The sequence below is a fragment of the Biomphalaria glabrata genome, chromosome 4 (genome assembly GCF_947242115.1).
Source record: "Biomphalaria glabrata chromosome 4, xgBioGlab47.1, whole genome shotgun sequence".
Lineage (NCBI taxonomy): Eukaryota > Metazoa > Mollusca > Gastropoda > Planorbidae > Biomphalaria > Biomphalaria glabrata.
Genome location: NC_074714.1, coordinates 30,236,389 through 30,259,764, shown reverse-complemented (window position 1 = coordinate 30,259,764; position 23,376 = coordinate 30,236,389). Strand labels below are relative to the sequence as shown.

Here is a 23,376-nt window from a genome sequence, read left to right as displayed (position 1 = left end):
TGAGAGTTACTGTACTGACCTGCCTTCACCCCGTCTAGACAGTTATACCTGAGAGTTACTATACTTACCTGCCTTCACCCCATCTAGACAGTTATACCTGAGAGTTACTGTACTGACCTGTCTTCACCCCATCTAGACAGTTATACCGGAGAGTTACTGTACTGACCTGCCCTTATTCCATCTAGACAGCTATACCTGAGAGTTACTGTATTGACCTGCCTTCACCCCATCTAGACAGTTATACCTGAGAGTTACTGTACTGATCTGTCTTCACCCCATCTAGACAGTTATACCGGAGAGTTACTGTACTGACCTGCCTTCACCCCATATAGACAGTTATACCGGAGAGTTACTATACTTACCTGCCTTCACCCCATCTAGACAGTTACACCTGAGAGTTACTGTACTGACCTGCCTTCAACCCATCTAGACAGTTATACCTGAGAGTTACTGTACTGACCTGCCTTCACCCCATCTAGACAGTTATACCTGAGAGTTACTGGACTGACTTGCCTTCACCCCATCTAGACAGTTATACCTAAGAATTACTGTACTGACCAGCCTTGACCGCACTTAGACAGTTTTACCTGAGAGTTACTATACTTACCTGCCTTCACCCTATCTAGACAGTTATACCTGAGAGTTACTGTACTGACCTGCCTTCACCCCATCTAGACAGTTATACCTGAGAGTTACTATACTTACCTGCCTTCACCCCATCTAGACAGTTATACCTGAGAGTTACTATACTTACCTGCCTTCAACCCATCTTGACAGTTATACCTGAGAATTACTATACTTACCTGCCTTCACCCCGTCTAGACAGTTATACCTGAGAGTTACTATACTTACCTGCCTTCACCCCATCTAGACAGCTATACCTGAGAGTTACTGTATTGACCTGCCTTCACCCCATCTAGACAGTTATACCTGAGAGTTACTATACTTACCTGCTTTCACCCCATCTAGACAGTTATACCTGAGAGTTACTATACTTACCTGTCTTCACCCCATCTAGACAGTTATACCGGAGAGTTACTGTTCTGACCTGCCTTCACACCACCTAGACAGTTATACCTGAGAGTTACTATACTTACCTGCCTTCACCCCGTCTAGACAGTTATACCTGAGAGTTACTGTACTGACTTGCCTTCACCCCATCTAGACAGTTATACCGGAGAGTTACTGTACCGACCTGCCTTCACCCCATATAGACAGTTATACCGGAGAGTTACTATACTTACCTGCCTTCACCCCATCTAGACAGTTACACCTGAGAGTTACTGTACTGACCTGCCTTCAACCCATCTAGACAGTTATACCTGAGAGTTACTGTACTGACCTGCCTTCACCCCATCTAGACAGTTATACCTGAGAGTTACTATACTGACTTGCCTTCACCCCATCTAGACAGTTATACCTAAGAATTACTGTACTGACCTGCCTTCACCGCACTTAGACAGTTATACCTGAGAGTTACTATACTTACCTGCCTTCACCTGATCTAGTCAGTTATACCTGAGAGTTACTGTACTTACCTGCCTTCACCCCATCTAGACAGTTATACCTGAGAGTTACTGTACTGACCTGCCTTCAACACATCTAGACAGTTATACCTGAGAGTTACTGTACTGACCTGCCTTCAACACATCTAGACAGTTATACCTGAGAGTTACTGTACTGACCTGCCTTCAACACATCTAGACAGTTATACCTGAGAGTTACTATAATGACTTACCTTTACCCCATCTAGACAGTTATACCTGAGAGTTACTGTACTGACCTGCCTTCACCCCATCTAGACAGTTATACCTGAGAGTTACTATACTGACCTGCCTTCACCCCATCAAGACAGTTATACCTGAGAGTTACTGTACTGACCTGCCTTCACCCCATCTAGACAGTTTTACCGGAGAGTTACTATACTTATCTGCATTCAAAACATCTAGACAGTTATACCTGAGAGTTACTGTACTGACCTGCCTTCACCCCATCTAGACAGTTATACCTGAGAGTTACTGTACTGACCTGCATTTGTAAGCTTTCCCATGAAACGTTATAACAGTTCACATCAGAACGAGCTACATTCTGAATGGTCAATTTAGCTCGGTTTTTCCAGATACATTGTTTGATTTTGGGATTATCTTTGACCACAAGTGGGCAGTGCAGAGGCAACATCCATGATGGAATCTCAAGTCCCAGTTTGGCCGTAACTTTCAAAATGTGCCCAGGATCTGCATGAGAAATTAGTGGAATAGATCAAGAGAAATAGAAAGCATGACATAGATAAACTTTGCTTTCAATATCAACCACAATGCCCAGTTCAATATTGCTCTTCTAACAGCAAAGTTTACATTCAATGATAACTATGTTTTCAACGTCTGCCGAAGTTATTTCAATTTCTGGTGTTACTGTGTTCATGACAGGTGATGAAATCTGCTTATGTCTGTCTTTATGCGTGTTGGTATTACAGTGGTGATCGACTAATGACTAAGCGGACTAAGTATGTCATGCAATAAGAAAATAGAATCTATAAACCATTAGTTCTAAATATTACACAAACGGATGTGACAGTTGAAAGTGAGTCAATAGCTGACAAGTAGGACGTCTGACTACGGCCTGGCTACGGTCTGACTACGGTCTGGCTACGGTCTGACATCGGTCTGGCTACGGTCTGGCTAAATTCAATGCGTGGCGTTGGTTTGTTAGCGTAGAATAATCTACAGTCATTAAAGATCACCATAGATGTCAACAGCCAATTACAATACTCTGTACCACTGTATTGTATTCTAAAGGGTTACATTAGCGATATCTTGTATTTGTTTTATGCTTATCAAATAATTACAATACAGATAATCGATTCCCATTATATGTAAGTGTACTACATTGAACAACGATTACTATCTAAACATATACGATACTTTTTGGTGTTTCGTGTTAGACTAGAAAACTATTTCAATGTTTTTATTCAATAAACGACTACTATATTGTGTGTTTTGTGTTTATAAACAGCTATAATATTGTTACAATGTTTTGAATTCCAAATCAGATGGCACTAGTGGGTTATTGAAAGTAGACATACATTCAGTTGTCATAGTGAAAGTAGACATACATTCATTTGTCATAGTGAAAGTAGACATACATTCAGTTGTCATAGTGAAAGTAGACATACATTCAGTTGTCATATTGAAAGTAGACATACATTCAGTTGTCATATTGAAAGTAGACATACATTCAGTTGTCATATTGAAAGTAGACATACATTCAGTTGTCATATTGAAAGTAGACATACATTCAGTTGTCATAGTGAAAGTAGACATACATTCAGTTGTCATAGTGAAAGTAGACATACAACAGTTGTCATAGTGAAAGTAGACATACATTCAGTTGTCATAGTGAAAGTAGACATACATTCAGTTGTCATAGTGAAAGTAGACATACATTCATTTGTCATATTGAACGTAGACATACATTCAGTTGTCATATTGAAAGTAGACATACATTCAGTTGTCATAGTGAAAGTAGACATACATTCAGTTGTCATATTGAAAGTAGACATACATTCAGTTGTCATAGTGAAAGTAGACATACATTCAGTTGTCATAGTGAAAGTAGACATACATTCAGTTGTCATAGTGAAAGTAGACATACATTCAGTTGTCATAGTGAAAGTAGACATACATTCAGTTGTCATAGTGAAAGTAGACATACATTCGGTTGTCATAGTGAAAGTAGACATACATTCAGTTGTCATAGTGAAAGTAGACATACATTCAGTTGTCATAGTGAAAGTAGACATACATTCAGTTGTCATAGTGAAAGTAGACATACATTCAGTTGTCATAGTGAAAGTAGACATACATTCAGTTGTCATAGTGAAAGTAGACATACATTCAGTTGTCATAGTGAAAGTAGACATACATTCAGTTGTCCTATTGAAAGTAGACATACATTCATTTGTCATAGTGAAAGCAGACATACATTCAGTTGTCATAGTGAAAGTAGACATACATTCAGTTGTCATAGTGAAAGTAGACATACATTCAGTTGTCATAGTGAAAGCAGACATACATTCAGTTATCATAGTGAAAGCAGACATACATTCAGTTTTCATAGTAAAAGTAGACATACATTCATATGTCATAGTGAAAGCAGACATACATTCAGTTGTCATAGTGAAAGCAGACATACATTCATATGTCATAGTGAAAGCAGACATACATTCAGTTGTCGTAGTGAAAGTAGACATACATTCAGTTGTCATAGTGAAAGTAGACATACATTCAGTTGTCATAGTGAAAGTAGACATACATTCAGTTGTCATAGTGAAAGTAGACATACATTCAGTTGTCATAGTGAAAGTAGACATACATTCAGTTGTCATAGTGAAAGTAGACATACATTCAGTTGTCCTATTGAAAGTAGACATACATTCATTTGTCATAGTGAAAGTAGACATACATTCAGTTGTCATAGTGAAAGTAGACATACATTCAGTTGTCATAGTGAAAGTAGACATACATTCAGTTGTCATAGTGAAAGCAGACATACATTCAGTTATCATAGTGAAAGCAGACATACATTCAGTTTTCATAGTAAAAGTAGACATACATTCATATGTCATAGTGAAAGCAGACATACATTCAGTTGTCATAGTGAAAGCAGACATACATTCATATGTCATAGTGAAAGCAGACATACATTCAGTTGTCGTAGTGAAAGTAGACATACATTCAGTTGTCATAGTGAAAGTAGACATACATTCAGTTGTCATAGTGAAAGTAGACATACATTCAGTTGTCATAGTGAAAGTAGACATACATTCAGTTGTCATAGTGAAAGTAGACATACATTCAGTTGTCATAGTGAAAGTAGACATACATTTAGTTGTCCTATTGAAAGTAGACATACATTCATTTGTCATAGTGAAAGTAGACATACATTCAGTTGTCATAGTGAAAGTAGACATACATTCAGTTGTCATAGTGAAAGTAGACATACATTCAGTTGTCATAGTGAAAGTAGACATACATTCAGTTGTCATAGTGAAAGCAGACATACATTCAGTTATCATAGTGAAAGTAGACATACATTCAGTTTTCATAGTAAAAGTAGACATACATTCATATGTCATAGTGAAAGCAGACATACATTCAGTTGTCATAGTGAAAGCAGACATACATTCAGTTGTCATAATGAAAGCAGACATACATTCAGTTGTCATAGTGAAAGTAGACATACATTCAGTTGTCATAGTGAAAGTAGACATACATTCATTTGTCATAGTGAAAGTAGACATACATTCAGTTGTCATAGTGAAAGTAGACATACATTCAGTTGTCATAGTGAAAGTAGACATACATTCAGTTGTCATAGTGAAAGTAGACATACATTCAGTTGTCATAGTGAAAGCAGACATACATTCATATGTCATAGTGAAAGTAGACATACATTCATTTGTCATAGTGAAAGTAGACATACATTCAGTTGTCATAGTGAAAGTAGACATACATTCATTTGTCATAGTGAAAGTAGACATACATTCAGTTGTCATAGTGAAAGACTTCATGTTATTGCTAGACTTCAGGTTATTGCTAGACTTCATGTTATAGCTAGACTTCAGGTTATTGCTAGACTTAAGGTTATTGCTAGACTTCATGTTATTGCTAGACTTCAGGTTATTGCTAGACTTAAGGTTATTGCTAGACTTCATGTTATTGCTAGACTTCAGGTTATTGCTAGACTTCATGTTATTGCTAGACTTCATGTTATTGCTAGAATTCAGGTTATTGCTAGACTTCAGGTTATTGCTAGACTTCATGTTATTGCTAGACTTCAGGTTATTACTAGACTTCATGTTATTGCTAGACTTCATGTTATTGCTAGACTTCATGTTATTACTAGACTTCAGGTTATTGCTAGACTTAAGGTTATTGCTAGACTTTATGTTATTGCTAGACTTCAGGTTATTACTAGACTTCAGGTTATTGCTAGACTTCATGTTATTGCTAGACTTCAGGTTATTGCTAGACTTCATGTTATAGCTAGACTTCATGTTATTGCTAGAATTCAGGTTATTGCTAGACTTCAGGTTATTGCTAGACTTCATGTTATTGCTAGACTTCAGGTTATTACTAGACTTCAGATTATTGCTAGACTTCATGTTATTGCTAGACTTCAGGTTATTACTAGACTTCATGTTATTGCTAGACTTCATGTTATTGCTAGACTTCATGTTATTGCTAGACTTCATGTTATTACTAGACTTCAGGTTTTTGCTAGACTTAAGGTTATTGCTAGACTTCATGTTATTGCTAGACTTCAGGTTATTACTAGACTTCAGGTTATTGCTAGACTTCAGGTTATTGCTAGTGTCGTTGTTGATGATAAGTGTATATATTTGTTTAAATATACTAAGTGTTTAAAGTTAACACTCATCATGAAGCTCCATTTGAGTGAAGGTTTGAGAGGCTCAAATCCTCTCTTACAAAAGCCCTGGACAGTAACCCTGCTGTTTTGCGTAGTGCATACATGTCACCATTCAGGTCAAGAAATTGTGGTTTCCCAGACCTGTCGCGAGTCGAAGTTTTCCCATAGCTGTGAGAAATATGAGCCTGTCCTGCACTGTGCTATAATAGTTTGTTCAGGCCTGGACAGCCTCTATCACCGGGAAGTGCCTCATGCGCTCCCAGACTCCAAGGGCTTTTGGGGTATTGTCCCAGCACTCAAATCACTTTTCCATTTTTTTTATTTTTTTTTTTGGATTTTAGCCAGAGCATGATCAATACTCACAGCCTGCTCTGTGGGTGGTGTTGGCCTTCCCTGATGGGCCAAGGAGTCACCTATGTGACTCGGTACCCACTGCATTATTACAGGGGTGTCATAATGTTGATTTATATTGTATGAAGCCAAGATGACAAAGTCGAATTTGCGGGGTCATGGTCTGAGCCAAGAAACTCAGTGTAAGCTCCATAACCGGCTTTTCCAGAGTCTATTGATGCCAACCCATCAGTATGTACAAAAATGGCACTGGGCTTGAAGGCATTGCTAGTTTCCTGTGCTAGAATTTGAAGGTCGATTAATGAATGACTTAACTTAGTGGCAATAGGGTATACTAGTTTCAAGCTGAAATCTGAAATGTTCAACTGATGCTCTTACCCAATACTGTAAGTGTCCGAGTGGCTGGATCGAAAAAGATATTTTGATTGGCTAGCAGGATGTCGTTAGCGATCTGCTTGTAGTACCAGGACAAACTGAGAGATATGACCATCACCACGAAGATAAGGAAGACAAAAACGTGGAGGCGATAGGTCTTAATGAGTTCCTCTTTCGTCATCTCCATCTGAGGAATAGACAAGGGTAAAGTGAGAAGTAGACATGTGTAAAGTGAGAAGTAGACATGTGTAAAGTGAGAAGTAGACACTGTGCAGTAAGACGTAGATGTGTGTGCAGTAAGACGTAGATGTGTGTGCAGTAAGACGTAGATATGTGTATAGTAAGGCGTACACATGTGTAAATTGGGACGTAGTCATGTGTATACCGTAAGGCGTATGTATGTGTACCGTAAGGCGTAGAGACCTGTAGAGTAAGACGTAGACATGTCTTAGGACGTAGGTATGTGTACCGAAAGACGTAGGTATGTGTTTTAAAAGACATAGAGAACTGTGGAGTAAGACGTAGACATGTGTTGGGTAAGACGTATGCGTGTGTAAAGTAAGACGTAGACATGTCTAAACTAAAACGTACGCATATGTTGAGTAAGACGTTCACATGTGTAAAGTAAGACGTAGGCATGTGTCGAGTAAGACGTAGGTATGTGTCGAGTAAGACGAACATATGTGTAAAATAAGACGTAGACATGTGTAAAGTAAGGAGTATGCATTCTGCGTTAAGGCGTGCACATATGTTGAGTAAGACGTACACATGTGTAAAGTGAGAAGTAGACGTGTGTAAAGTAAGACGTAGGCGTGTGGCGTAAGAAGTAGAAAAGTGTAAAGTGAGAAGTAGAAAAGTGTAAGAGTGAGAAGTAGAAAAGTGTAAGAGTGAGAAGTAGAAAAGTGTAAGAGTGAGAAGTAGACAAGTGTAAGAGTGAGAAGTAGACAAGTGTAAGAGTGAGAAGTAGACAAGTGTGTAAAGTGAGAAGTAGACACGTGTAAGTGAGAAGTAGAAAAGTGTAAGAGTGAGAAGTAGACAAGTGTGTTAAGTGAGAAGTAGACACGTGTAAGTGAGAAGTAGAAAAGTGTAAGTGAGAAGTAGACACGTGTAAGTGAGAAGTAGACAAGTAAAAGTGAGAAGTAGACAAGTGTAAGTGAGAAGTTGACAAGTGTGTAAAGTGAGAAGTAGACAAGTGTAAGAGTGAGAAGTAGAAAAGTGTAAGAGTGAGAAGTAGACAAGTGTAAGTGAGAAGTAGACAAGTGTGTTATGTGAGAAGTAGACAAGTGTAAGAGTGAGAAGTAGAAAGTGTAAGAGTGAGAAGTAGAAAAGTGTAAGAGTGAGAAGTAGACAAGTGTGTAAAGTGAGAAGTAGAAAAGTGTAAGTGAGAAGTAGACAAATGTGTAAAGTGAGAAGTAGACACGTGTAAGTGAGAAGTAGACACGTGTAAGTGAGAAGTAGACACGTGTAAGTGAGAAGTAGATAAGTGTGTAAGAGTGAGAAGTAGACAAGTGTGTTAAGTGAGAAGTAGACAAGTGTAAGAGTGAGAAGTAGAAAAGTGTAAGAGTGAGAAGTAGAAAAGTGTAAGAGTAAGAAGTAGACAAGTGTGTAAAGTGAGAAGTAGAAAAGTGTAAGTGAGAAGTAGACAAGTGTGTAAAGTGAGAAGTAGACACGTGTAAGTGAGAAGTAGACACGTGTAAGTGAGAAGTAGACACGTGTAAGTGAGAAGTAGATAAGTGTGTAAGAGTGAGAAGTAGACAAGTGTGTAAAGTGAGAAGTAGACAAGTGTAAAGTGAGAAGTAGACAAATATGAAGTGAGAAGTAGACAATTGTGAAGTGAGAAGTAGACAATTGTGAAGTGAGAAGTAGACAATTGTGAAGTGAGAAGTAGACAATTGTGAAGTGAGAAGTAGACAATTGTGAAGTGAGAAGTAGACAATTGTGAAGTGAGAAGTAGACAATTGTGAAGTGAGAAGTAGACAATTGTGAAGTGAGAAGTAGACAATTGTGAAGTGAGAAGTAGACAATTGTGAAGTGAGAAGTAGACAATTGTGAAGTGAGAAGTAGACAATTGTGAAGTGAGAAGTAGACAATTGTAAAGTGAGAAGTAGATAAGTGTGAAGTGAGAAGTAGATAAGTGTAAAGTGAGAAGTAGACACGTGTAAAGTGAGAAGTAGACACGTGTAAAGTGAGAAGTAGACACGTGTAAAGTGAGACACGTAATATGAAGGGCAGACGTAAAGTAAGAAGTTCTAACTTTGATATTTACAAACTGGGAAATAACACATCTCTTATAAAATATACAAGGAATAATAAAGATACACTGTTGACATTGCCCACTATTTTTAGCGGCCCCCGAAATTGGAAAAGACGCTATTAGTTTTGTGTGGAATGTCTGTCCGTCCGTCCCGTTTATATCTCGTAAACTAGAAAAGATAGTGAAAATCCAACATCCTAATATTTTAGACCGTTCAAAGTTCTGATGCAACGGCTACTTTTTTTTCTTTTCTAAAAGCGAAAAATCTAATTTTTTAAATCACTTATGCAAGCAGTTTTTTCATAAAAATACACCACTTTTACAACTATTCACTATTAAACACTCAAACACTTGAGGCTCTTTATTAGGGGAGACAAATGTATTCCATATTTTTAACACATTGATTGAAACAGTTGTAGATTCTTTGTTTTTATATTTGTATTGTTAAGTTATGTAAGTTCTGTTACACTAAGTACTATATTTACACACAAAGAAATGTTTACTATTTTTTAAAGAGAAAATATCTATTTAGTATGCATTAAATGTTATACATAATTTAAAACGAATAGTAATCTTGTAAAATGCATTTTTTTTGTCTTAATTGCGTACCACAGAGGCAAAAGCATGAATTTTATTCTTGAGGATTCGAATAAGAGATTGAACCATTTCAATACAATCAGATTAATTATAAGACATCAGTTAGGCCAGGAGGAGGCGCGGTGGCTGAGCGGCTTAAGCGTTTGGCTTCCAAACCGGGGGTCCCGGGTTCGAATACTGGTGAAGACTGGGATTTTCAACTTCGGTGTTCACCCAGCTCTAATGGGTACCTGACATTAGTAGAGGCGGTTAACACCCTCGTTAACCGTAGGTCACAAAAACAGATGAACTTTACATCATCTGCCCTATAGACCACAAGGTCTGAAAGGGGAACTAGTTAGGCTTTACATTCGCTTTTACCTATCCTTTGATCTGCTGGACCGTTGGGGCTGTCAACCTTCTTTCTCCATTCTAACTGTCATTTGTCTTTGATATAATTTCATTCGGATGTTCTTTCTGAAAATATTGAAGCTTGCCTGGGTGGACCACTTCGGGGGCCGATTTTGAGTTTGTGTTTCTTCACAAACTGTCTTTGTAACCTTGTTTTTTTTTTTTTTTTTGTAAATGTAGTGGTTAATATGACAGAGCTTACTAAACGTAGAAATACAATTGTAAAAAAAATATTTTTTGACAACAATCTAAAACCGTTTGCATAATTGTGTTCAAAGTATAGTGAATCTTCCTTACTAAGTAGCCTCCAGTGTTTGTTACTATTAATAGTGAATAGTTGTCAAAATGGTGTATTTTTATAAAAAAAAAACCCCTGCTTGCATAATTGATTTTAAAAATTTATTTTTCGCTTCAGAAAAGAAAAAAGTAGCCACGCATCAGAACTTTGAATGGTCTGAAATACTATGATGAGATCTAAACTGGATGGACAGACGAACTGACAAACCAGACAAAACTTATAGCGTCTTTTCCCCTTCCGGGGGCGCTAAAAATGTCACTAATATAATGTATATATGCCATAAATTAAATTCCTATATCGAGTCTCCCTAATCTTTAATGCTAAATGGCATCATGAGCAGACATAAAAAGGAGTGAGGATTCTTACTCCATGAATCGTTTTCACTCTACCGCTCCCTCCCCTCTTTCTAGACGAAAACATGACGTTTTAAAACAAAATAGTCAAATATGGCGACACAGTTTATATAAATGCACATCAATTTATCATAATTAGACTTAGTTTTGGAAAATTTAGAATTCATAAGAATTTTTTCAGAATAATAGTAACAATTGAGATTGAGTTCTGCACCCAAAATATGTTTTCCTACTCGCCTTTTTCTAACCTTTACTCAATCTGATATTTTTCTACTGTATAAATGAATTTCAAACTATAATTCACAATTTATGATTGAATCCTGAAAATGCAAAAAAATTTAGAGTAGAATCTAATTGGTCCGCTAAATTTCTCCTCCTCAAAATTCCGACATTGTTTTGTTTAGATTCAATGTCTGTAACAAAACGAAGTTACCACTAGTCGTATCGAACAAAAAGTATCATTTACAATTGAGCTATTTTTTTTAATTTTTTTTTTTTGAATAATTTTTTTTTTGCGGCGACCCTCAAAGCCTTTATCTAAATCTGTGTATCATAACTTTGTAAGAAACAAGTCGGTTGTATTTGCAATGTAGTAATATAATATAAATTCATATTAGAATATTCCTATTAGAATATTTTTCAAGTAAAACATTATTCAAAAGGTTCTTAAAAATTAGATATTTTTAAGCGTTTAACCATCGTTCGGTTAATGTCTTATACTGACCAAAACAGGTCTACTACAAGAGGTCTCTCTTAACATGAAGATAATATTACGATAAATTCGCCTCGATAGTCAGTCACACTTCAGGATCGGCCCTTGCCCACTAGCGGATGCAGAACTTTGGAGAGGGGGGGCGATTTTTTTCCAAACCCTAACCCTAACGCCCAGAAAACCCTAGCCCTATGCATAAACGTGCGTACAGTGCGCATGCACACACACACACACACATACACACACACATAAATATATATATTTATATATTTATATATATATATATATATATATATATATATATATATATACATGAGAATTTTAAAAAAGCAACCTTCAGCGAAAAACAAAACAACTGGGGCAGCGCGAAGCCCCGACGCCAATAGCGTTTTCTTGCTTTTTTCACTGCAGAAAGCATTCTCTTGACAAGTACAGCTCTTTATCCATCAATGGAGTTCGGGGCGAAGCCCCCACGCCAAAAGCGTTTTCTTGCATTCTTCACTGCAGAAACGCATTCTCCTAACAAGTACAGGTCTTATTCATCAATGGATTTCGGGGCGAAGCCCCGACGCCAAAAGCGTTTTCTTGCATTTTATCATTGCAGAAGGGCCTTCTCCTGACTTCTACAGCTCATTATTCAGCAATGGAGTTCGAAGCTCATTATTCATACTATTAAAAAAGCACTTTTTGAATAATGTTGTACTTGAAAATTATTTTAATATGAATTTATAGGCCCTTAATACATTGCAAATAAAACCGATTTGTTCCTTGAAAAGATAAGATACCCCACATATTTAGATTTTGGCTTTGGGGATCGCCGCCGAAAAAAAAATTATTCAATAAATAGTGTTCAATAAGATTGAAATACAAATTGTGAGCTATAGTCCCAAATTTATTTAACTAGAAAAATATCAGATTGAGTAAAGGTTGGTAAAAGGCGACTATGAATGCTTTATTTGAATTTATAACTCATCTCAATCATGGCTCTAATACTGACAAATTTCGTTTGAATTCTAACTTTTCCAATGCAAAGTCTTACTTACAATAATTATGATAAATTCATGTGAAATTAAATAAACTCTGTCTGGAAATGGGAGGAGCGGTAGAGTGAAAATAATTAATCTTCACTCCTTTAATAATTTCTGCTAAAGATTGCATTTGGCATTAAAGAATAGGGGTTGGGCGACTCAATATAAGAATTTAATTTATAGTGTATATAAATTATGATGGGGGAAAAGCGATTTCATGTATCGCCCCTTCCACCTGATACAACCTTTTTTCATTTAAATTTACTAATGATACTATTTGATATTAGATTATGGTACGACATAATATACAATGGGTCACATATCAATACGTAGTTTATATTATATAGATATTCAACTAATTTTGTTCAAAAACTATGATTCTCCACAAAAATAGGACCGGTCCCCCCCCCAGCACCCAGAGGGCTAGAGTGGGGGGGCAGTACATGCAATCGCCCCCCCCCCTCACCCCACCGAATCGGCCAAAATACCAGAAAGGGAGCGACATAATATAAAATGTATATATTTATTCAACTAATTTTGTTCACAAACTATGATTCTCCACAAAAATAGGACCACCACCCAAAGCACTCAGGGGGCTATAGTGGGGAGGACAGTACATGCAATCACCCCCCCATACCCCACCGAATCGGCCAAAATACCAGAAAGGGAGCGACATAATATAAAATGTATATATTTATTCAACTAATTTTGTTCACAAACTATGATTTCTCCATAAAAACGGACCATCCCCCCCCCCACTCAAAGGGTTTAGGTGGGAAAGGCAGTAGAGGTATTCGCCCCCCCCCCTCCCACCAATCGGCAAACAGGGAACGACATAATATAAAGATCGGTTAAAAAATCAATAAAAAGCCTATATGATATAGATAGTAAATTGATTCTATTAGCAAGCTGTGATTTCTACAAAAAAATTGGACCGCCCCCCCCCCTCTAAAGTGTATGGGAGGGGGGCGGGATTGATACCATCGCCCCCTCCCGACCTTATCAATCGGCCAACATACTAGAGAAGGGGGGGGCGAAATAATCTAAAAATAGGTTGAAATATAAATAATTAGTTTTTATTTTTAACATAAGTAATAAATTCGTATACAAAGTGTGTGAATTCTATAATAAAATTCGCCCCCCCCCCGGAGGGGAGGGGGGTCGGCCGAGTGGGGGGGGCGATCGCCCCTACCGCCCCCCCCCCTGGATCCGCCAGTGCCCTTGCCCCCAAGTTACTTAATTTTACTAAATGTAATCTGCCTTTTTAAATAGGATGACTAATGAGCTGTAGATGTCAGGAGAATGCGTTTCTGTAGTGAAGAATGCAATGCTTTTGGCGTCGGGCGTTCCCCCAGACCGCCCCCTAGCTGTCAAGAGAAAGGTTGAGAAACACTGCTTTTTTTTATTCTCATGTTTATTTATGTTGTGTATGTGCGTTTATGCATAGGGTTAGGGTTTACTGGGGTTAGGGTTTGGACAAAAATCACCCCCTCACTCAAACGTTCTGGATCTGCTAGTGCTCCACATCCCCCCTTGCGGGGGGGATTTCATTTGGAGGGGGGGGTGAACCCCAAGGACCCCCCCCCCGGATATGCCCATGATAAAAGTACAAGGCTCAGATTTGTGTGTATTAGCGTAAAAGACACTGACTATGGCTATATTTAAAGGGAGAGCTAAACACCTACTCATTTTTTTAGTACTTGAAACTGAATTTATTGATAGACATAGACCACATGAAAACCAGAATGAATCAATGTAACCTAATTTCCAATCGTAACACTGCGTTGTGTCCCTTGATTTCATAACGATATTCTTCATCCTATGGGAGTCTCACGGAACTCCTCATTATTACTGTATTTACTGACGATATATAAGCCATTAGGTATCAGGCCTTAGACGCCAGGACAGAAAGCAGTTTGCGGCCTTGCTAACACGATCTAAGGTGGATATAAATAAAAGTATACCATAGGAATGCTATTCAGAAGTTTTGCAAAATGTTCAATATATAGCTATTTACTAAACGTAGGTACGGTATCTGGCACCGACTCTGGCTCCGGCCGAATATCTTATTTTACTATCCGACCATATCAGGCTCCGGCCATAGTTTGGGTATTACTGATCTACTGGATTACTTTGTGCTTTATTATATACATATATACCTTGAGTTTCTCTTCTTTCTTTGGGCTGCTAGTGTCAGTAGTGGACGTAGATAGTTTTTGATCATCGGATGTAGCAGACGCTGACAAGTCAGGGGCGCTATGTGCCCGGGGCAAGGTGGGCACTTGGAGTGAGATGACGGTGCACCCGTCTTCCACTGTCTCTGGGAGAAAGGTGGTAAAGTTGTGTCCAGGTACATTGAGATATTGCGTCTCCCCAAGCGATTGAGGAGCAAGAACCTGCATCGGACTATCGTCGTTGGTCTCTCTGGTAACACTTTGGTACAGATCAGCTTCTAAGTTATTCGTTTGACTGCTTATGGCCAGTGCTGGAGCTTTGCTGGACTTGGGTATGTGTAAAGAGTTAATTGCATGCATTGCTTCGTATTCATTCGTTAAGTCTGGAGAACTGGCGGAAGAAGACATGTCTGCCAATTCAGTAGAAATATGCAGCGTTATGCCCCCTTCTGACCATGAAGCCAGTTGTTTGACTGAATTCTTTGAATCATTCACCGACTCTTCGTCATTGAAGCTAAATGCAGGGTTGTCGGCCATGTTCGAATGTGAATGAAATGGTAATAGCTCTAGTATTTGTACTTCAAACCATGCAGACGACATCTTGGTTGATTCAAAGCCATGTTGTGAATGAAATTTTGATTTTGATAAAACCAAATGTTAAATATTCCGTAGAAGCAGACGCTTTAAAAGGTGCCTAGCTTTTTAAATCGTTTATGTAGCACAAGTCCGTCATTTAGAACTAAAAAAAGTATTTTGAATATCTAGTTTATATGATCAAGGCTTTGAGTAAGTCTTACATTAACACACAGAGCCACGTTCGGTAGACATAAGAGATATCCAGACAAGAACAAAATGAACTGGACTCGAAATCTGGACACAAATGAAAGCTTTCAACTCAACACAAAACTTTTGACGTGAACCACAACCACAACTAAACTTGAACCAACATTAGATTAGAACCAATACATGAACTAACCTTTAATCAAAATTAGATTAGAACCAATTCATGAACTAACCTTTAATCAAAATTAGATTAGAACCAATACATGAACTAACCTTTAATCAAAATTAGATTAGAACCAATACATGAACTAACCTTTAATCAAAATTAGATTAGAACCAATACATGAACTAACCTTTAACCAAAATTAGAATAGAACCAATACATGAACTAACCTTTAACCACAATTAGAATAGAACCAATACATGAACTAACCTTTAACCAAAATGTAACTTCCACTATAACTGACTTTGAACAATAACTTGAAATGCTTATAAGAAGAAACAAACAAACTCAAGCAAAACGTATGTCCAAACAAAGAACTACAAAGTCCAGCCACTTGTTTCAAGTCAGGCGCTAAACTCAAACACGATAGTGCCATCAGTGAGGATCACATCAATAATACTGTTGGCAACACTGTTAAAGCAAAGAATTAAAGAGTAATACTCTCTAAACAAAACACTAACTAGAAAAACATGGCACAACGAAACTCCTAGACGAGGAATGGAAGAGCCTTCACAAAAACAAATGTGCCACAACAATATTGAAAAGCATTGAGACACTAAAATGCAATAGATCATTGTGTCACTCCAATGTTACAGACCAGTAAGGCACGGACCCAAACACTTGCGCTTCAAACTCATTGATACTTACATGGGGGAGAGGTGTTATGAAGGGGGTGGGTGGGGGGGGACACCAGAAACAGGGAATGACAATACCAGCTTTCACCACAAGCACAAATAATGTTTGCAATTGGTCAAATGGTACACACAAGTGTAAACAAAGTGTCTTATGTCTAGCACAGAAGTGTCAAACATTTTCCTGAGTAGACTAACAACTAATACAATCTTGTTGGGATCATTTCCTTATTTGGACAGAACAAAGCGAGAGGTTGCACTTTGTTTGAATTATTTGGACAGAACAAAGCGAGAGGTTGCACTTTGTTTGAATTATTTGGACAGAACAAAGCGAGAGGTTGCACTTTGTTTGAATTATTTCGACGGAACAAAGCGAGAGGTTGCACTTTGTTTGAATTATTTGCAATAGATGTTATTTATCTAATTAAACTTGACAGCCTAAACAATAGGAATAATTTACAGAAATATTTTAATTCAGTTATATAGTTAACTTGAAAAAATGTAATACATCTATAAATAATTAGAATAGTTCTATAGATATTCTGAATGTTCTATAAAAAGTTTGTAGAAGTTCTATAGATATTGTAGATTTGTTCTACAAATAACCTAAATACGTAACTAACTAGTTTAAGGCGTTCTGTAGATAAAGTTTGAACTTCAGATCTCTTCAGGGATGGGTTTCTTCCACATGCCTTAAATTGGCCCTTCATAAACTATTAGGTGCTCATATCGGACAGGCTCATAATGAGTTTTATCTCCAGAACAATCAGTTTATTGAATGCAGATGAATGTAATAATAATTACATACATAAATACATCTGTGTATGCAACAAACCTAACATTACAATCCTATCGACAATCAACACCCCACTTTTGGAGGCCGCTTCTGAGTTTGGGTTTGGACACATTTTCTTGGTAATCTTGTTCAATGTATCATGTAATGTGTAATGTAAATAAATTAAAATGTTTTGTCACATAGGTTATAGTCTGAGTATATTATACTGCATTGTTTTGTCACATAGGTTATAGTCTGAGTATATTATATTGCATTGTTTTGTCACATAGGTTATAGTCTGAGTATATTATATTGCATTGTTTTGTCACATAGGTTATAGTCTGAGTATATTATATTGCATTGTTTTGTCACATAGGTTATAGTCTGAGTATATTATATTGCATTGTTTTGTCACATAGGTTATAGTCTGAGTATATTATATTGCATTGTTTTGTCACATAGGTTATAGTCTGAGTATATTATACTCCAAAAGAACTATTTCTTTGTTTCGTTACTGTCCATTGTAAAGTTACATTTTAAGGTCATCTGTCCAAGTGATTGTAAAATGCGTGATTGGAAGCCGCTACTTGTTAACTGGTAGATAAGCTAACATTAACATTGGCTGATATTGTGCGGCTATCTCAAGCTACAATGATGGTCTTAAAAAGAACTACAAACAGAGACTTCCGTTTGGACCTGCCAACTAAGACGTAAACATATGTCCCTGGTCTCTGAGTCAACACAAAGTTCACCTCTCCCCGCCCCCACCTTAAGCATTCAGGAATAGTCTTGTGTTGAGAGGGGGCGGCAGGAAAGGGAACAGCGCCAAATGTCTAAAGAGTGGCAGCAATTTGATAGGGACACTTACACTGACTTGTGATAGGAACGCTGATTTGTGTTCATGAAACGCAGTTTACTTAGAAGGCCAGAGTCAAAATAGATTTTTTTCTTTGTGTAAGCTTAATTAATACCATCGATATTGGAGTTCAATATTTATACAATTCAATCAAAATAACTGGACAGACAAACAGACAGACATCAAACTATTGTGCTTTTTCATGATTCTTGAGTTCCATTAATAAAAACTTACCACCAGCAGCAGCACAGTACCTAGACAAATGAATCATTCGAACCACGCAGTCTACGTTAGACAATGGTACTTTCTATAGGTGTACATCTGATCTAAACAAACTCATATGGATGCATACATACTAATCTATACACAGGTACATTGTAGACAGTTCTTTTGTTCCAGTCTGACACGTATTACACACATAGGTATATATATACACACACACACGCCACACACATACAAGACAAACACACATGCACACAATTTTTTTTTTAAGGAAACGAGTTTACTTTATGATCAATTGGCAGGTTGGCAAAGTGCAATGCCTAATGGAGCTAGAGACGAATCAAAGTGTAATGCCTAATGGAGCTAGAGACGAATCAAAGTGCAATGCCTAATGGAGCTAGAGACGAATCAAAGTGCAATGCCTAATGGAGCTAGAGACGAATCAAAGTGCAATGCCTAATGGAGCTAGAGACGAATCAAAGTGCAATGCCTAATGGAGCTAGAGACGAATCAAAGTGCAATGCCTAATGGAGCTAGAGACGAATCAAAGTGCAATGCCTAATGGAGCTAGAGACGAATCAAAGTGCAATGCCTAATGGAGCTAGAGACGAATCAAAGTGCAATGCCTAATGGAGCTAGAGACGAATCAAAGTGCAATGCCTAATGGAGCTAGAGACGAATCAAAGTGCAATGCCTAATGGAGCTAGAGACGAATCAAAGTGCAATGCCTAATGGAGCTAGAGACGAATCAAAGTGTAAGAGATGACAAGACAAAAGAGACAGCAAAATAAAGAGAAAGAAATAGAGATTCAAGCGTGGAGAAATGCAGCGCAAAAGTCAGAGGGAGACAGAGACAAAGACATAAAGATGAGATAAAATATTCAAAAGATTTATTATCATAATGGGGGGGGGGGAGATTAACAAAATGAAATAGATATAGAAATGACGCCATGGACTTAGTGACGTTTCTGTCACGTGGTGCACATGATGAAACATTATGGCCTTAGAAAAAATTTTCAATTGGAAGAAATAAGACGAAAGTCTGACGGCCGCATAGACTAATTTTTTTTTTATCTCTTCATTAAGCACATTTTTTTCTAAAGATTAATTGAAGATTTTCACCCAAAAAGTTAATCTATTCATTGTTTACATGGATGGCGGACTGGGTATCAAAATCGGCCAGGTAGGGGTGGACTGGGTATCAAAATCGGCCAGGTAGGGGTGGACTGGGTATCAAAATCGGCCCGGTAGAGGTGGACTAGGTATCAAAATTGGCCCGGGCATTACCAAATAAACTGGCCCACAAATGGCATGTCATATATTTTCGGTATGGGGGGGGGATTTTTACCCCACTCCGCAATTTATATATATATATATATTAGTGTGTGTGTGTATATGTAATTAATCTTCATTACATTCTGATCTTTCATCCTTTCAAACATTTTTTCTAGCCTAGAATACTCTCTTCCTATAATTAGTGGAAAGACAGTACACAGCGCCAAAGGGCAGCTAGGGAGTCCGGGGGAGCGCTGTGAGCTCCATCCAGTGGGGTCCGGGGCGAAACCCTTGGAACCAAGCATTATTTCCGTTCAATGGAGTCAAGCGACTGGTAGAAAATGCTAAAATGCTTTAGTTTTTGTATTGGAGGGGGAAGGGAAACCACAAAAACCCTTTTGGCTACGCTCATGAAATTTGGAAACTGTAGTTTGCTTAAGTTGGCTGCACTGGGGTAGTAAGTAAAGTTTCCCTTTCAGACAATGAGGTCTGAGGCAAGTGATGGTTTGAAGACCCTCCTCTCCCGGCTACGCCCATGTGTTTTATTATAGGCGTAAGCCTAATTCTCTGCAAAATATATAACGTTTGATAATGCATCTAAAACTGAATGTATGCATTCGTAGGATTACATAATGTATTCTATTAATACATGTATATAGTCTGAAAACTATAAACAATACAACAGCAGCCTAATGAGTTATTTATAGATTACAGACGTTTCTTCAAAAAATAAGATTGTTACGTCTTACGCATTTCATGTATTAATCTAGTCATGCATGTTGATCTGTGACTTAAAATATGCTAAATCATTGGTTTTCCTGGCTGACTCAGGCAACCGATTCCATTAAAAGATAAGAGAAAGCAGAACGGTTAGAGAGGCACTTACTTAATGTTTAAAGCTCTTGCTTCCTCCTAGTAGGCCTACATTCTCAAAAACGCGATTTGTATATGAATATACCATGACCCATTATTTAAAATATAAATCTCCTTTCATTAAATATCGGATGTGACAGCGCTATTTAAATTATTGTAATTATTTTCATCGTTAATGACTTCATACTAAGCAGAAGTTTGCCATTAATTATAATAGTATAAAAATTGATTTAGATCTAGATTTATTTTTTAATAAAATTATTTTTTTTTGTAAGCCTTAGCCTTAAGTGTAGCATTTTTAGATCTATGTTATTAAAAATAAACAAAAAGAAACCTTTCCTTTGAGCTGTGAATAAGTTGGGTGGTTTGCAATTTCGCGGCTGTGTGTATGTGTTAAAGTTAATTTCTAATAAGTACTGTTAAAGAGCTAATTGTCGCGCCTATCTTTTTTTTTTTTTTGCTGCGTTATATCAATGTTTTCTAACTTAATCATCCCTCTTTTTGGTTAAATTTCAATGGACCATTAAAAGACGGGGGAGGGAAGGAGCAAAAAAAAATGGGAGTGCCATCAAAGGCTCATGCCGACCAACAAAATGATTAGGCCAAACACAACCTCGAAGACATCAAAGCAGTCCATGCCGCTCGTGCATAGCAGAAAGTACGGTCTAACGTTTTGCAAATGATAATACGTACAGTGTATAGTGTTGTTGTTGTTTTTTTTTTTATTCTTGTTGAATTTCAAAAAAAATTAATTGTAATAAGAATTAAAAAAAAAAAAAGAAAACGTGTTCGGGCCTTTGTGTCTTGTTGCTGTCACTTATTTTTTAAGTTGTCTGCATTGAAATTTTTGTTCTTTGGTCGCGACCAGACCGGCCCATTTTGTACCGGCCCACCGGGCATTTGCCCGTTTGCCCATATAGCCAGTACGCCCCTGCGGCCCGGGCATTTTCATACTATTCGGCCCATAACTTGTATAACATATTGTAATATCAGAAGGGAGGCAACTCAACGAGACATAGAAGTTTATTTACAGGACATGACAAATACATGTAGAACAACAAGTCTTGTACACAGCATCTTTACATCAGCTCTCACTTGGGCGGAAATAGTTCTCTCTCTCTCATGTCAACATCCTTCCTGTCTAGTCACTGATAGTGCGCACTTTCTGCACTCTCTTAGATGGTGGTGTGCATGGCAAGGTTATAACAATATGATGGGCATCCGATTATAGTTTTACCTATCCTAAAAATCATTTTGTTAAGTTTGGTAATCTATCGATAACTTTACGCATGTTTACAATGAACTCTATATCCTTATAAGAAAATTGAAATATAGACATCATGCTGCTTTTTAATCACTAAGTACGTGTGTAGGATTAGGCCTACTAGTGACACTGTCTACGGGTTTAGGCTATTACATTATTTCGGAAAATGTGATGTGATTCATTAAATTAACAATACACTGTAGAGTCTGTTAAAGATAGTTTTTTCTCAAAACACGACGCTCAGATGGCCCCTTTTGCAACAGAATACTATAAAATCTTTAACAATTTAATACTTTCTATAGTGGCATTAATTGGACCTTTAGCTGGCTCTACCGACCCAATTTAGTACCGCCAACCTGGTATTTGCCCGAATGCCCATATACCCAGTCCGCCCCTGAATTGGCTAGGGTGTAATTATCTTCGGAACATCCGAAGCGTCTATTATTTCATTAATTCAGTCAGGAAGATAAGACAGTGATAAGACAGTGATAAGACAGTGATAAGAAGAAATGTAGAGGCGATATAATGGAACCCAAATAAAAACGTAAGAGGGCTTGAACTAGACAAACTAAGCAATGTCAAGGACGTCTTATTGAAGGTCACTTGTTGCCAACTAAACAAATAAGACAAATAAACAAATAACAGAGTAAACTAAAAAAAAAATTATTTGTCACTGAAAAATAAAGTGAAAAAAAAATTGACAAGTATAGGGATCGAACCCACGAAATTAGCGACACGCTCTATCGGCACATACTGTGTGTAACATTAAAGCTGGAAATAAATGATTAAACGATTAAACTTGTTTTTTGACCACGAGGAGAGAAGAAAGGAGAGGGAATGGGAAGGAGAGAGTGAGGATTAAAGGGAGAGAGAGAGAAAGGCGACTGGAGGAAAGACAATGAGGGGGAGTAGAGAGTGAAAGAGAGGAATATTGGTGAGGGGAGGGATATAATGGTAGTGAGGAGGAGGTGATATGACACGATCTACAATTTCGGAAGAATGTGAGGGGGGGTGAAGAGAGGAGCAGGAGAAAAAGAGAGAGTGAGGAAGAGGAAAGATGGAAGAGATGAAAGCGAGAGTAGAAGAAAGAAAGGTGAGAGAGAAGAAGAAGAAAGGCAAGCGGAAGCAAGAGAGAAAATGGGGAAGAGTGACCATCTGTGCATACTAGGGCGGGAGAGAGAGGGAGAAAGCCCTAAAAACACAAGAAGAAACTATTGCGTAGTTTGATGAGTTACAGGACTAACGTGTAGTGGACATACGGTAGCCACTCAATCTGCACACATTTTAATCTTTTATTGTTTTAGTCACCGAGTAATGAAAAAAAAATGTGTTAAAGTTGTTGAGATTGTTTGACCAATAAACAGCTGGTTTACATTTCTAGAAAATAACATTTTGGAGGAACTAGTTGAACTACACATAGATCCAGCCCTAGGAAGAACTGAAACATAGATCCAGCCCTAGGAAGAACTTAACATAGATCCAGCCCTAGGAAGAACTGAAACATAGATCCAG

At 37.6% G+C, this 23,376-nt stretch overlaps 1 protein-coding gene across 6 annotated transcripts in view; it reads right to left on the bottom strand.

The window, feature by feature from the left end:
• LOC106061374 (uncharacterized) overlaps nt 1-23,376 on the bottom strand; it is a 195,208-nt gene that overhangs the window by 20,955 nt on the left and 150,877 nt on the right. For all 6 annotated transcript variants that reach the window (XM_056027271.1, XM_056027268.1, XM_056027269.1 and 3 more), the window contains 2 exons: nt 7,159-7,342; nt 2,029-2,234 (listed from right to left, as the gene is read on the bottom strand). In XM_056027271.1, coding sequence (XP_055883246.1) covers nt 2,029-2,234; nt 7,159-7,342 — 390 coding nt within the window. The remainder of the gene's footprint in view (nt 1-2,028; nt 2,235-7,158; nt 7,343-23,376) is intronic.